This window comes from Pipistrellus hanaki, assembly GCF_964339955.1.
Source record: "Pipistrellus hanaki genome assembly, chromosome: 12".
Taxonomy (NCBI): Eukaryota; Metazoa; Chordata; class Mammalia; order Chiroptera; family Vespertilionidae; genus Pipistrellus; species Pipistrellus hanaki.
In genome coordinates this window covers 33823054-33836332 of record NC_140514.1, presented here as the reverse complement: position 1 = coordinate 33836332, position 13279 = coordinate 33823054, and the positions used below count along the sequence as shown (strand labels likewise).

At 38.9% G+C, this 13279-nt stretch overlaps 2 protein-coding genes across 6 annotated transcripts in view; one reads left to right on the top strand and one right to left on the bottom strand.

Moving 5' to 3' along the window:
* Positions 1-5790, top strand: part of RAB1A (RAB1A, member RAS oncogene family) — a 27110-nt gene extending 21320 nt beyond the window's left edge. The window contains exons 4-6 of the mRNA XM_084901127.1: positions 2122-2217; positions 3391-3522; positions 3974-5790. Of these exons, the coding sequence (XP_084757253.1) occupies positions 2122-2217; positions 3391-3522; positions 3974-4171 (426 nt within the window). The 3' untranslated portion in view covers positions 4172-5790. The remainder of the gene's footprint in view (positions 1-2121; positions 2218-3390; positions 3523-3973) is intronic.
* Positions 5631-13279, bottom strand: part of CEP68 (centrosomal protein 68) — a 25797-nt gene continuing 18148 nt past the window's right edge. For 2 of the 5 annotated variants that reach the window (XM_084901077.1, XM_084901079.1), the window contains exons 6-7: positions 10163-10335; positions 5631-9142 (exon numbers count right to left, since the gene is read on the bottom strand). In XM_084901077.1, coding sequence (XP_084757203.1) covers positions 9119-9142; positions 10163-10335 — 197 coding nt within the window. In that variant the 3' untranslated portion in view covers positions 5631-9118. Of the gene's footprint in view, positions 9143-9200; positions 10336-13279 lie in introns of those variants that run through there. The other 3 variants (XM_084901075.1, XM_084901076.1, XM_084901078.1) reach the window with 2 other exon arrangements.

Here is a 13279-nt window from a genome sequence, read left to right as displayed (position 1 = left end):
CAGGAGACATCGGAAAGTTTAGTCTTTGGAAATCTTGCTTAATCAGTTAAATTCTTTGTTTTTTTGTTAACATTTATGCATAAACAGTTTCTTCTTTGTGCAGGGAGTTGGTGTGTGGAGAAGGGAAGGAAGAACTTTCTTCTATATATAATCCTATTACCCCTCACAGAGTAATTGGATTTCTCATGTTTGTCTCCCATTTAAATGAGATATCCTGTGAGCGCTGTTTTGTTCCTCTCTATGATCTTGTTTTGTTCCTCTCTATGATCTTGAATCCTCGTGCCTGGTGTAGTGTAAGGATTTTCATAATATTTTATTGAGCAGCTTCTACAGTTAGGCATTCTGCTAGGCATTTTACTAGCCTTAATTTAAACCCATTTAACAATCCCTAAGTTGAGTTACACCAAAGATTTATAGATGAGGAAACTGTTAATTGACTGTCCCCAGTGTTAAATAACCAAGAGCCTGGATTTTATGTTTTGAAGTCAGATTGGCTTGACTCCAAAGCTTAGGCTTCTCTAAGGAATCCTGAAAGACTTTGATACTTTTAATATATATATATATATAAATTTTTAAAAAAAATCTATCTCAAAGAGGAAGGGAGAGGGTGAGAGAGAAAAATCAATGATGAGACTGAATCATTGATTGGCTGCCTCCTGCACGTCCCCTCTTGGGGATCGAGCCTGCAATCTAGGCATGTGTCCTTGACTGGAATCAAACCAGGGACCCTTCAGTCCACAGGCTGACGCTCCAACCACTGAGCCAAACGGGCTAGGGTGACTTGAACACTCTTTACTAATACAGATATAAAGTCTTTTGGGCTCTCAGGCCAATATTTTAAACAAAACAAAAAAAAATGAAGCCGTTGTGACTTGTTTTTGTTTGTTTTAGATGAATGGTGTTAACTTTCTTTGATTCATTAACTATTCCCCTGGAGTATGTTAAATTACAGGCATTATATTTTACTCCAAGCATAGGTTGGTATGCATCTCTATTTTCCTATGTAAACATTATCACATCTAGCAAAACTGACACTAAGGCCTCAATATTATCTAATATCCTGTCTGTATTAAAATTCCCCCCCAATTTGAATTTAACAGCACCTTGTCTGCTGGAAAAGACAGTGATTTCACCGAGTGCTCCTGAAGCAGTTTTGTTTTTTAAAATTTTCCCATTTAAAACATTGGAGGGGATCAATGCCAAGTTCACAGACTCCAGAACTTTGTAATCCCCTCCCGATAAAGGCTACTGCATCTTGATCTTCACTTGTCTTAGACTTCAAGTCCATTTATTTTTACAGTACTATTCTGTTATTTCTCCTTTAATCAAGATGTTACCTTTTACCAGTGGGGTAGGTAGCTATTCTAATTATACAAATTTTTAAAGAAGCCATTGTCTAAGAGCAATTTAAACCAAATTCTCATTGTCCTTGTTAATACCAATGCTTTTAAAATCTAACAATTGAGTTTCAGTTTTTTATTAAACCCAGAATTTTAATATAGTAATTTAAGTGATATTTGTTTTTGGTGTTTAAGTCTAAATGGTGAAGTGTGGAAAATTGCTTTTAAAATGAATTTTATGAAAGTATTTTGAATCATCTTCCTTACATTGTTTTCCCTAGGATTAAGATAGCACTTTAACCATATCTGGAAAGTATTATCTTGACTGGTATTTACCTTAATTAGATCCTTTCAGTGCATTCCATGATGCTAAAACATGCTAGCAAATAATATTGTCTTATGTGTGAGTGTTAAAGGGGTGTAAGGGCAGTAGCCTTCCTAATTAAGTCAGCCTGTTTATGCAGTCATTCCGAATGTCTTGCACAGTTCTAAGAATGGAAGGGAGTATGAAAAGTATGACACAGTTCCTAATCTCAAAGAGCTGGTGTAATATTGGTAGCATAACCGTAAGCTAAATTGTAGCCACTAGCTTCTTTTCTGGACCTTCAGGTATTTAGCAGTTATCATGCATTTAGTAGTTAAGCACTGAGGGCTAATGTTTCCATATCAAATCCTGGTCATTTCTGTACACATGTAAACTAAATTGTTCCCCCTTCTCCTGCCCCTTTTCCCAACTCTATCTTAATGGAACTGTTTGGATTTCTTGATTATTTTATAATAGTGGGACACAGCAGGCCAAGAAAGATTTCGAACAATCACCTCCAGTTATTACAGAGGAGCCCATGGCATCATAGTTGTGTATGATGTGACAGATCAGGTAAGTTCCAGAAGGAAATTGTGTTACATTGACCAAATAGGATATTACTATTTGATAAATAGCCATCCATTTTATTTATATGGACAAAAACTTTACTTCCAAATAAATGAATCACACAAACATTATTTGGGCACCTAATGAATTGGTCAGCCAAAATGTCATATTATTTTCCTTAAGTAAATAGAATGTTTAGTATTTGATTTTACATTTGCTTTCAGGGACTCTGGTTATATTTATTATCAACTAAAAAACTGACTGTTTTGACAAAGAGTTTATAGGGAACTGTAGGTTATTTGGCTTATACCATTTTTTGGGTGTTAAATATTTACTAACTTGCCTAATAGAGTTGTCAGAATTGTCAAAAACAAGATTATGAGTCTGCCTGTGGAGGATATTCTCGATAGATTGAGCTAGAGGAAGATTTTAGGAGAATGGAGAATATCTGAAGATTAGCTTTTGCAAGGTGGTGGTGGAGGTACAGGGATAGCGTAAAGAATGTAGTCCACAGACCGTAAGAATTGTTGACAGAAAATTAGAAAATTTCAAGTTTTTTTTCCCTATTAAAGAATAAAGATAAATGTTTAGAACTTATTTTTCTTATAGCAAATGTTAAATGTCACTTCAACTATGATATAGCTAATTAAGAGATAACTAGAATAATAAGACTTTAGATTCAATGCATATTGGGTGATACAACAGGAGAAAATAGCGCTAATTTCAAATCTCATGTCATTACCTTGAAATACTTAAAATTTTTCTCAATATGATTGCGCTAAAAAAAACAAGCATCTTTGGACCCATTTATTTACTTTTTTTTTTTATCTCTAGTAGTAATACTTAAGCTATCTATTCATAAACCAAAATAATCAAATTTCAATTCAAATTTGTCAAATTTGCTTGAGCTAGTTTGATGCTGAGCTGTATTTCTCTGTCAAATAAGGTATTTTTATCCTCAAGCCTTCAAATTCTAATTTATTTAGGTATGGATAGTCATTGTAATATTATCAGTTTATTTCTTAACCAGCACTATAGTAATTATCTTGTAGCTAGAGTTTCTTCATTAACTCTTCTTAGGTTAAGAAAACACTCCTTTTATCTCTCGCTTCATTAGAACAGTTGTTATATTATAGAATAAAGCTATATTATCATCCTTAAAAATGTCTGTCTTCTTAGGAATCCTTCAATAATGTTAAACAGTGGCTGCAGGAAATAGATCGTTATGCCAGTGAAAACGTCAACAAGTTGTTGGTAGGGAACAAATGTGATCTGACCACAAAGAAAGTAGTAGACTACACAACAGCAAAGGTATGTTTAAAGTTGATTTTCAAACTGAATTTGAATTATGTAGTAGGGAGTCATAAATGATCACAACCACCTTTTGCTTTTAAAATGTGCACTAAAATTCTTTAAAATGACTTTTTTTAATGGTGTCTGTTTGGATTCAGTGAACTTAGTCTTTCCTCACTGCTCATTTTAGACAGAAATGCACTAAAAGTGACAAAGATTTTTTTCAGCCCTGATTGGTTTGGCTCAGTGGATAGAGCATCGGCCTGCAGGCTGAAAGGTCCCAGGTTTGATTCCGGTCAAGAGCATGTACCTTGGTTGCGGGCACATCCCTAGTCGGTGGTGTGCAGGAGGCAGCTGATCTGTTTCTAACTCTCCCTCTCCCTTTATCTCTGTAAAAAAATCAATAAAAAATATATTAAAAAAAGAAAAAGATTTTCTCAATGTTAATTGTGCTTTATTATTCTCTTAGGAATTTGCTGATTCCCTTGGAATTCCATTTTTGGAAACCAGTGCTAAGAATGCAACGAATGTAGAACAGTCTTTCATGACAATGGCAGCTGAGATTAAAAAGCGGATGGGTCCTGGAGCGACAGCTGGTGGTGCAGAGAAGTCCAATGTTAAAATTCAGAGCACTCCGGTCAAGCAGTCAGGTGGAGGTTGCTGCTAAAATTTGCCTCCGTCTTTTTCTCACAGCAATGAATTTGCAATCTGAACCCAAGTGAAAAAACAAAATTGCCTGAATTGTACTGTATGTAGCTGCACTACAACAGATTCTTACCGTCTCCACAAAGGTCAGAGATTGTACATGGTCAATACTGACTTTTTTTTTATTCCCTTGACTCAAGACAGCTAACTTCATTTTCAGAACTGTTTTAAACCTTTGTGTGCTGGTTTATAAAATAATGTGTGTAATCCTTGTTGCTTTCCTGATACCAGACTGTTTCCCGTGGTTGGTTAGAATATATTTTGTTTTGATGTTTATATTGGCATGTTTAGATGTCAGGTTTAGTCTTCTGAAGATGAAGTTCAGCCATTTTGTATCAAACAGCACAACCAGTGTCTGTCACTTTCCATGCATAAAGTTTAGTGAGATGTTATATGTAAGATCTGATTTGCTAGTTCTTCCTTGTAGAGTTATAAACGGAAAGATTACACTATCTGATTAATAGTTTCTTCATACTCTGCATATAATTTGTGGCTGCAGAATATTGTAATTTGTTGCACACTATGTAACAAAACAACTGAAGATATGTTTAATAAATATTGTACTTATTGGAAGTAATATCCAACCGAATGGTGATAAGTATTGTTTTAATTCTTATGGTTAAAGGGAAAGAGAGCCTTGCATTATTCCTAAAACATCCATTTGTGTGCAACCAGGGCATTGTAGACCTATCTTAGAGCAGCATTCATTATGCTTTCCAGATAATACACCTAATAAATGACCTAGGGAAGCTTTCTGCTGTAGGATTTTAGCCAAGCTTAGTGGTTCAGGGAGATTAAATTGTATGGAAGAAGTCTATGCTATATAGCTTGTTATCTCTGATCCTTTTCTAAAACCATCTGAAATGGCTTCATGAATCAATATTTTAATTTTTTTATGTGGTAAAGGTGGAAAGCATCACCTTCCCTTAATTGGCAAATGATCAGACCAATACATGTGCTAATATTTCTTCCATGCTCGGGGTCAGATGCCAACTATTTTATCCTCCACAATTGTGTAACTTAGGTTGGAGGATAAGTAAAGGATTAACAAGTAGAAAGAAGGGAAATTTTACTATCTGCCCTAATTTTAGAAATTATTTCCCTAAAAATTATCTGAAAACATGAACGTTAGATGGGAATAAGTGAGAGAAATATTTATTTCCGTGGGATTTTGCACATGTGAAAATTTTGTTAAATAGGACCTTAAAGATTTTAGGGTTTGTTTTTTTATTGTGGAAAACAGTCCTTTGCTTAACACTGGCATTTTAAGGTTATGTAAATCAAAGGCTGTTTTCCTGGGGCTTGAAGGTAGCCGCCAAAATATTCTTTACTTAGGGGCTTGGGATATGGTTGTTGGCAACACATTTTATGGTGGGATTTTGAATTCAATGATAAAATCTAAATTAAAAACAAGCCAAAAATTAAAGGTTTTTATTTTTATTTTCACTAAACAGACAATTGAAATACATGGTACAAAAATAAGTGGTAAGATTATTGTAAAATAAAATGGACAGAATATTCCACTTAATTTTCCTTCTATGAGAATTTCACAATAAAATCATAGTTTTACTTTGTATTATAGATGTGCTTGTTGGATCTATTCATCCTCACATAAGGCATCTGAACTCAAATTGTTATTTGGGTGAAGATTTTTTTAAAAAGTGCTTCAAAAGGTTTTTTTGCTTTACAATATGGTATAAAGGGGGAAATAATTCAGAAACTATCACATCTTCTAAAGTAGATAAAAGATACAAATGTTAGTGTGACGCCATACACAGCAAGTTGTTCAAACTGTCAGCTTATTCTTGGTGAGTTGGCAAAAACATTACATGAATTTATTTTAAGATGTAAGCATATTTACATACTTAGTTTTGAAAATTTTAGTGTTCTTTCCCCCATGACAGTCAAGACTGGAGCGGAGAGTACCTAAGCAAGATGTTTTAGCATGCTCCATTGTTTGCTTTTATGAATATGCCAATAAATGCAGTCTTGAAAAAAAAAAAAAATCCCATTCCTACCCCCTTTTCAAGTACACACATTTCAAGCTACTATGGGCTTTTATCGATAGTTATTTGTTGGACTATAAACTGTTAAAAGTGGCTATCATGAATTAGTTTATGTAAGAGTAAGCTAAATCTGCCGAAGCCGGTTTGGCTCAGTGGTAGAGCGTCGGTCTGCGGACTGAAAGGTCCCAGGTTCGATTCCGGTCAAGGGCATGTGCCTTGGTTGCGGGCACATCCCCGGTAGGGGGTGTGCAAGAGGCAGCTGGTTGATGTTTCTCTCTCATTGACGTTTCTAGCTCTCTATCTCTCTCCCTTCCTCTCTGTAAAAAATCAATAAAATATATTTAAAAAAAAAAAAAAGAGTAAGCTAAATCTAAGCAGTGCAGTCTTTGGGAAATCCTTGGAGAATGACAGCTATTCTGGTCTAAGCAGTAACTTCCTATTTTTTGACCTTGGATTGAAATAGCATACATGTTGCATTGCAGCATATTTTTACATCAACCCTTCTTTACGTTCCCATTTAAGCTTCAAAACAGCCCTGTGTCGTTGACACTGTATTTGATTTGCAGATGAGCTCAGCCATGGAGCTGCAACAAGAACCTATGTCCTGAAACTAGCAATACAGTTCTTAGTTAAGAACTGTATTGCTAATTCAAAGGGACTACTAGGAAATTTTCCTAGAGGTAAATTTGGGATTTCAAAATCACACTTATGCCACCATAGGCCACTACTGTCCTTAAGGCTAATGTGTACCACTGTGCATTGGCCAGCCAGGCCACTTGAACTGTAACCCAGCCATACTGGCTCATGGAAATGTTGCTAGCATCCTCTTAAGGCTGAAACAATTTCAGCTTCAATTTTAAGGGAGGTCTTCAACTTTTTATAGCACTGCTGAAGATGTAATTAGCCACTGCGCTGATATTACTCAGTGGCATTCTCAGCGAGGTCTAGAATGAGCACCCTTCTGTCACTTTATTTCAAAGGAGATGAACAAAAACCTTGAGTTCATTTCTAGGTAAAGTAGTACTTTCTTGGGAAACAGTACTTTGAAATAAAGTACCCTGAAGATTTTTATAATTATAATTATTAGGTTGAGTTGGAGTAGAATGGCATATGCAGCATTCAATTACTGTAACCCTAGCCAGTTTGTTTCTAGAGGGTTGTCATCTTCAATTTTTCTTCTTCTTCTGACCTGTAGACTTATTTTCATGCCTAACAAATAGTAGTAGTAAATAACTGGGTTGAACTCCTAATGGCTACCCTGTAACATACTTAATGGAAAGTAGTGTAAAGGTATATGCCATTTTATAGCCACATCAAAGGGAAGGTGATATATAACAATATAAAAACAGAGGCTATTAGACATATGTGCCTTTTTAACCAGTTCTAGGCTATTAAAATTTACGTATGGAATCAAGATTAATATGGAGTCATAATACAGGCAGAATCTTCATACACGGTTTAATTCTGATCATGCCCTTAAACTAAGCATTATGGTAAATCATACCATAGTAGCAGCAGGCACTTGAAATACTGAATTTTATATAGCTGCTATTGAAATTTTAAAGCAGAAAAAGTTACATTTATAATAGGACTTTAGTTCGAATGTTATGTGGCTCAGCCCCCCAAACTAAAGTCCTAAATTTCTTTTTAAAAAAGTAACTTGGTATTAAATGTTTTGTTCTGAGGGATATCAGAAGTTTGTGAGAGTAATTGTTCTATCATCATCATCTTTTGATTCAAGATGACTTGTTCATTCTTTACAAACTTAAAAGATCTTCCTTTTTAAAGCACCTTCCTCAAATGAGAATCTGGAAGGAGTTTGAAAAAAGATCTTTAAGTGTTTATCTCATATATTTAAGTATGAAGAACCCTTTGCTTAAATCTTAGCCCACTATAATACTAAAATTATATGGGGGGAAATGTACTTTTCTCATTCCACGTCAATTCATAGCCCAATAGAAACTAACTGATTTTGTTTTTGCATTATCTGTGGTTACCGGTAATGGATGATTACTTTGCTTTAAAGGTTACAGAATCGATACTTTAAATGGTTGACCTGTAAATTTAATTCTATCAAGGTACTTACAGGTCAACTCCCAAGCAACAAAAAATTCCTTCCTTCCACTTCACTATTTATGGCCTTACTTTCTGTAGTTAACCAGGCTGTATGATCCTATCCATGCCCTTCCCTCCCTGACCTTGGACTACTCTTTACTCTTCCACAGGAGAGTGGGAATGGAGGGGAGCATCCTCCTAGGAGGTACCTTTAAGATGGTTCATTAGTCCATAGCCTTGCTGAAGCTCAATGGCAATTCCCAATGCCCCAACACACTGTCCTTTAAGATGGAGCCCTAAGCCCCGAAAATGACAAAAGGTCTAACCCCCAAAGTAATTTGTAGAGGAATCTTCTATGAATTTAGAGAGTTAAAGTCTCTTCTAAAGTCTTCTAAGTAGGACTTACAAACCCAAGCTTAATTTCATGAAAAGACCCAAGTTCCTGACCAACCAACCAATCTTGTATGCCTGAGAGTACTGATTTATTTGGTACCTTATTTCTCATACCAGCCTTCTTTAAATGATCTCAGTGCGTGGACTAGTTTGAGAGTTTTGTCTGCTCTTTTTAACTGGGCAGAGGGGAAGACAGACCTATAAGACTATTAACATTATTTTATCAAAAGACTGCAAAGCCACATGCTCTTTGCAGAGAAGCACCAAAGGAACACCTTAGTTTGGAAGTATTTGTTTTAAATAAAAATAGTAATTCAGTAGTCCCTTATCTCAGGGAAGATAAAGGCATTTTAAAGCTAATACATTAGGTTTAAGTTTCCCCTTTGATTATCAGTGTTAAATGGCTCTTACTTTCTTCCAGAAAGTTTCCCACCAGCCAGGTTTTGGGAGACAGATTACATCTCTGCCTGAGAAGATGCCTGAAAGAGAAAGAGAAGCATTTGTTACATGCAGAATGTTGCAGAGGGGGATATACAACAAACATTTTAGAACCAAAACAACTTGCTAAATTTCTGATACAAATAATGGACTCTTTGCTCTTGACATACCTGGATTTTATCCTTTACCTTATTTTGTCAGATCTAATCTGGAAAACCTGAGTTAGGCACCACATTTTGATTGGAGAGGCAATTTCAGAGATAGTATGGTCCAGTTGTCCCAAAGTGGGTACCAACTCTCTCAGCCTGCCTCTCCTATCATTCAGTTGGACCTTTCTAGAGAGCAGAAGAAAGGTGTACTATTAAGTTCCCAGGCATGTTATCCCCAACTATCCCCTCCTAGCCTTTTGTGGGAAAGGGAGGTGTGGAGAGTTATCAGTAACTGGGTCTACAGGCACTGAGTGCGTCAGTAGTTGCTTGGAGAAAGTATGAGTTGGGTGAGGAGCAAAGTAGGTATAGATAAGTTTTGCTGCTGTTGCATTTGGGTGCTGGTGAAGGGACTGCCATAGAAATGGGAGCATGACTTCCTAGTCCTCAGCAGGCAGCATGGGTGAAACGGAAATGTAAAACAGCAGCGAGCCTTTGTCCTCATGGGAAGACCCCACACACACCCCGCCGGCCTGCCCTCGCTTCTTCCTGGCAATGGTAGCATCTCCTCCTAGCATCTCAATTTTTTTTTTAGCCTCACCCAAGGAATGTTTCCATTGAATTTTTTTAGAAAATGGAAGAGAGAGAGTGTGAGAGAGATGCATCAGTTAGTTGCCTCCTGCCCATGCATCAATTGGGAATGAACCTGCAACCTGGGTATGTGCCCTAACTGGGAATTCAGCCCACCATCTTTTGGTGTATGGGAGGGTGCTACACCGGCCAGAGAAACATCTCATTTGCTTTAATAGCTCTTGGCTCAAGTTTCTAAGAAACAAGCAAATGTCAGAGCAGGAGCTCTGTGCCCTAATCCAGCACAGGGGTCTGAGGAGGGATGTTCTTGGTTATTCTACTTACCAGGCTCATCCCAGTCACATCAGCACTACTGTGTGCCACTGGTGTGTCTTCAGGGATGAGGGTGCAGCCAGCCAGCATGTCCACAGAAGCTAAGATTGTGTCATACAGGTGATCTGCACGGCTCTCCAGCTCGCTGGGCTGCTTTGAGATCCGCCTGAGGACATCCTTTAACACTAACAAAACAATTAGACCAAAAAAAAAAAAAAAAAAATCATGCAAGTTATTTTCAAAAGAACATACAAGGTGTAGCATTTTACACAATAGTTTCAGAATGTCTACTCTTAACTGACTCTCCAGGAAATACTATTGCACTGGTGGATCTTTTAATTTATGACTAAAGTGAGGCAAGAATTTCTCTGGCTCTACTTTGGAATTACATAATTCATAAAAAAGCAGTCATGGTTCTGTGGTGACTGGTATTATCTGACTTTGAGAGAGAAGACTCAGGGCACACCCACATCATGTGGTGCAAAGGCTTAAATGAAAAAAGCCAGGATTAGGGCTCCTGGTCTTGCTACCAGGTCCTAATAGCTTCTGTTGGCTGGGGACTGTCATTTAGCCTGTGCGCAGGTAGTCTGGTAACATTTGGGGATCCCTGTGAACCCCTTTTTGAGTTCTAGAATAGATTTCAAAAGAAAGTACCTAAAAGCAGGCAAAGATACAATGGTTAGCCAGGCCGGCATTGCTTGGTGGTTGAGCGTTGGCTATGAATGTCATGGTTCAGTGGCACATGCCCAGGTTGCAAACTCAATTCCCAGTGTAGGGTATGCAAGGAGGCAGCTAATAACTGATTCTCTCTCACTGATGTTTCTCTTTCCCTCCCTTTACCTCTGAAATCAATAAAAAGATATATTTAAAAAGGACAGTAAGGCCAAGATTCCCTTCTACACATTAAGTGCTCATTTGAGAAGGGGATGGGCTAGGTTCAAAGTGCATCTCATATAGCAAGCTTGCTTTTTTCTTAAAAATGTTATTTCCTTTGTTAAAACAGAAAGGCTGCTCTAGTTTCCTGTGCTTTTATCAGCTGTGTTAACACTCTCCCATTTCCTGCCTCAGCTGCAACATCTGCCAGCAGTGGAAGGGAAAGGGGAAGCTGTGTATCTGCAGAGGATGCTGATGGATGGGCAGTACAGGCTGGCTGTGTTGAGATCAACCCCAAGGGCGCCATATCAGTGCACAGTCATCAGGGCAAAGTGCTGTCCTGACGGCTCACGAGAGCTGGGAGGGCAAGGCTGGCAGAGGGCAGCCAGGGTGCACAGTACAGCTCATCTGGGATGGGCTCCCCCTCCACGTCCACCAGACCTTTGCCCAGTCCCTTGTGCTTTCAGTGGAGGTCAGGGGACCTTTATATTTTTAAACTTCTATTTTAGAATGTTAGAGCGTTTGGTTGGAGTCAAATAAAAGGAAAGCTGGGAACAGGAATGAAGTATTTCCCAGTGAGATCTTGTTTTAACTAGAGGCCCGAAACATGAAATTCGTGCAAGAGCAGGCCCCCTCCTCCCTGCGCTGGCACCAGCTTCCCTCTGGCACTTGGGACCCGGGAATGGCTTCGTCTGGAAGGATGTCTGGTCTAATTAGCATATTATGCTTTTATTATAGATTATTTATAGTGGCCTGTTTCAGTTTGATGCCAATAGGTTCCAGCCATTTGACCCAGTGTAATAAAGCGTTTGTTGAGATAGGACTGTAATGAAAACCTGCCAGATTTCTGTGGAGAGGCCTCTGACAGGAGGCTGAGATCGGGACATTTTGAGGGGGAGTTCATCTGGCTTCTCATCCCCAAGCTTATGCTGTGGCAGAGGCTGGGGAGGAGTGTCTGTGCTTGAACTCTTGTCCCGGAGCAGTGGTCACCAACGTTTCAGGCCTCACGGACCACCGGTTGGCGACCACTGCTCTGGAGAACACCTAGCTGGACAAACCCTGTGAATCAAGGGGAACTTGTGATTTCCATAGAGCAGTCAGGTTCCTGGGTGTGCCACACAGGATGGGAAGGGGCAGTGTGTCAATCTGAAAGAGCCCGGATGCACAGAGTCTGAAAACTACAGAAACCCCAAAAGCCTCTTATTTTGACAGTAAATACCTCTAGACTCCTTTGAGAGAAAGGCAAAGTGGGACATTTTTATTACAAACTAAGCACTGAGAAGCTTTCTGAATTGTTTTTTAAATGGTCAAAGAACCTGTGGCCTTTAAGAGGCCCTATTGTTACATGCGGCCTCTGGGAAGAGTTTCCTGGTATTGAGCTCCTTCCCTTCCTGCTCAGCCCCTGCCTGCACCCCTACACGCTAATAGGGGCTGGAGCCAGGCTGCCATTCCTTGTGTGACCAAGGCAAATCCATTACTCTGCGGAGATGACAGTAGTAATAGTGTCCATCTCACAGGGCTGTGGTTAAATGGGGAAAAAGTGAACTGCTTCAGCAGTGTCTGGTACACAGTGTTCAGAAAAGTACTGGAGTGATTACAGGTAGCAAAGGAGGTTGGCATACTTAATTTCTGCCCCAATCAAAACCAGAAAACCCTATACAAGGGAATACCAAAAGAGCCAAAACAACTGCCTCCGAAGGGCTGGGGATTGCAAAGGTCTCATATGTCATTGGATAAGCACCACCCTTTGGAAATCCCTGCAGTGTCTCCATGGCTCCTTCAGTTTTCAGCCCTGTTGATTTCTCTTCCCAGGGCACATTTGGCAATGCTGGCGATACATTAGGTTGTCATACTGGGGAGGGGTGCTACTGGCATCTAATGGGTCGAGGACAGAAATGCTGCTCAACAGCTTACCATGCACAGGACATCACTCTGAAAGAAGTATGTGGCCCAAAATATTGGTAGTGCTGAGGTTGAGAGAAATTGTGCTATAGTATACACCTCTTAATATGCACCTGCCCACTACTTCCGGTCCGGAAAGGGCAGCCTCAATGCCTCTGAAGCCCGCAGGTCCTGCCCAGCTTTGCTTATACTATTTGCTTCTAGCATAGACACCATCTCCAAATCTGACACAAGACAGATGGCTTTTCAGCACTTGGATGTTGAGTCTCATAGGAAACTAGGGGCTGCTTTTAGGGACCCATCACTTCATTGCTTTAACCTAGCATTCTCCTACCGCATCCTCCATTCACATCC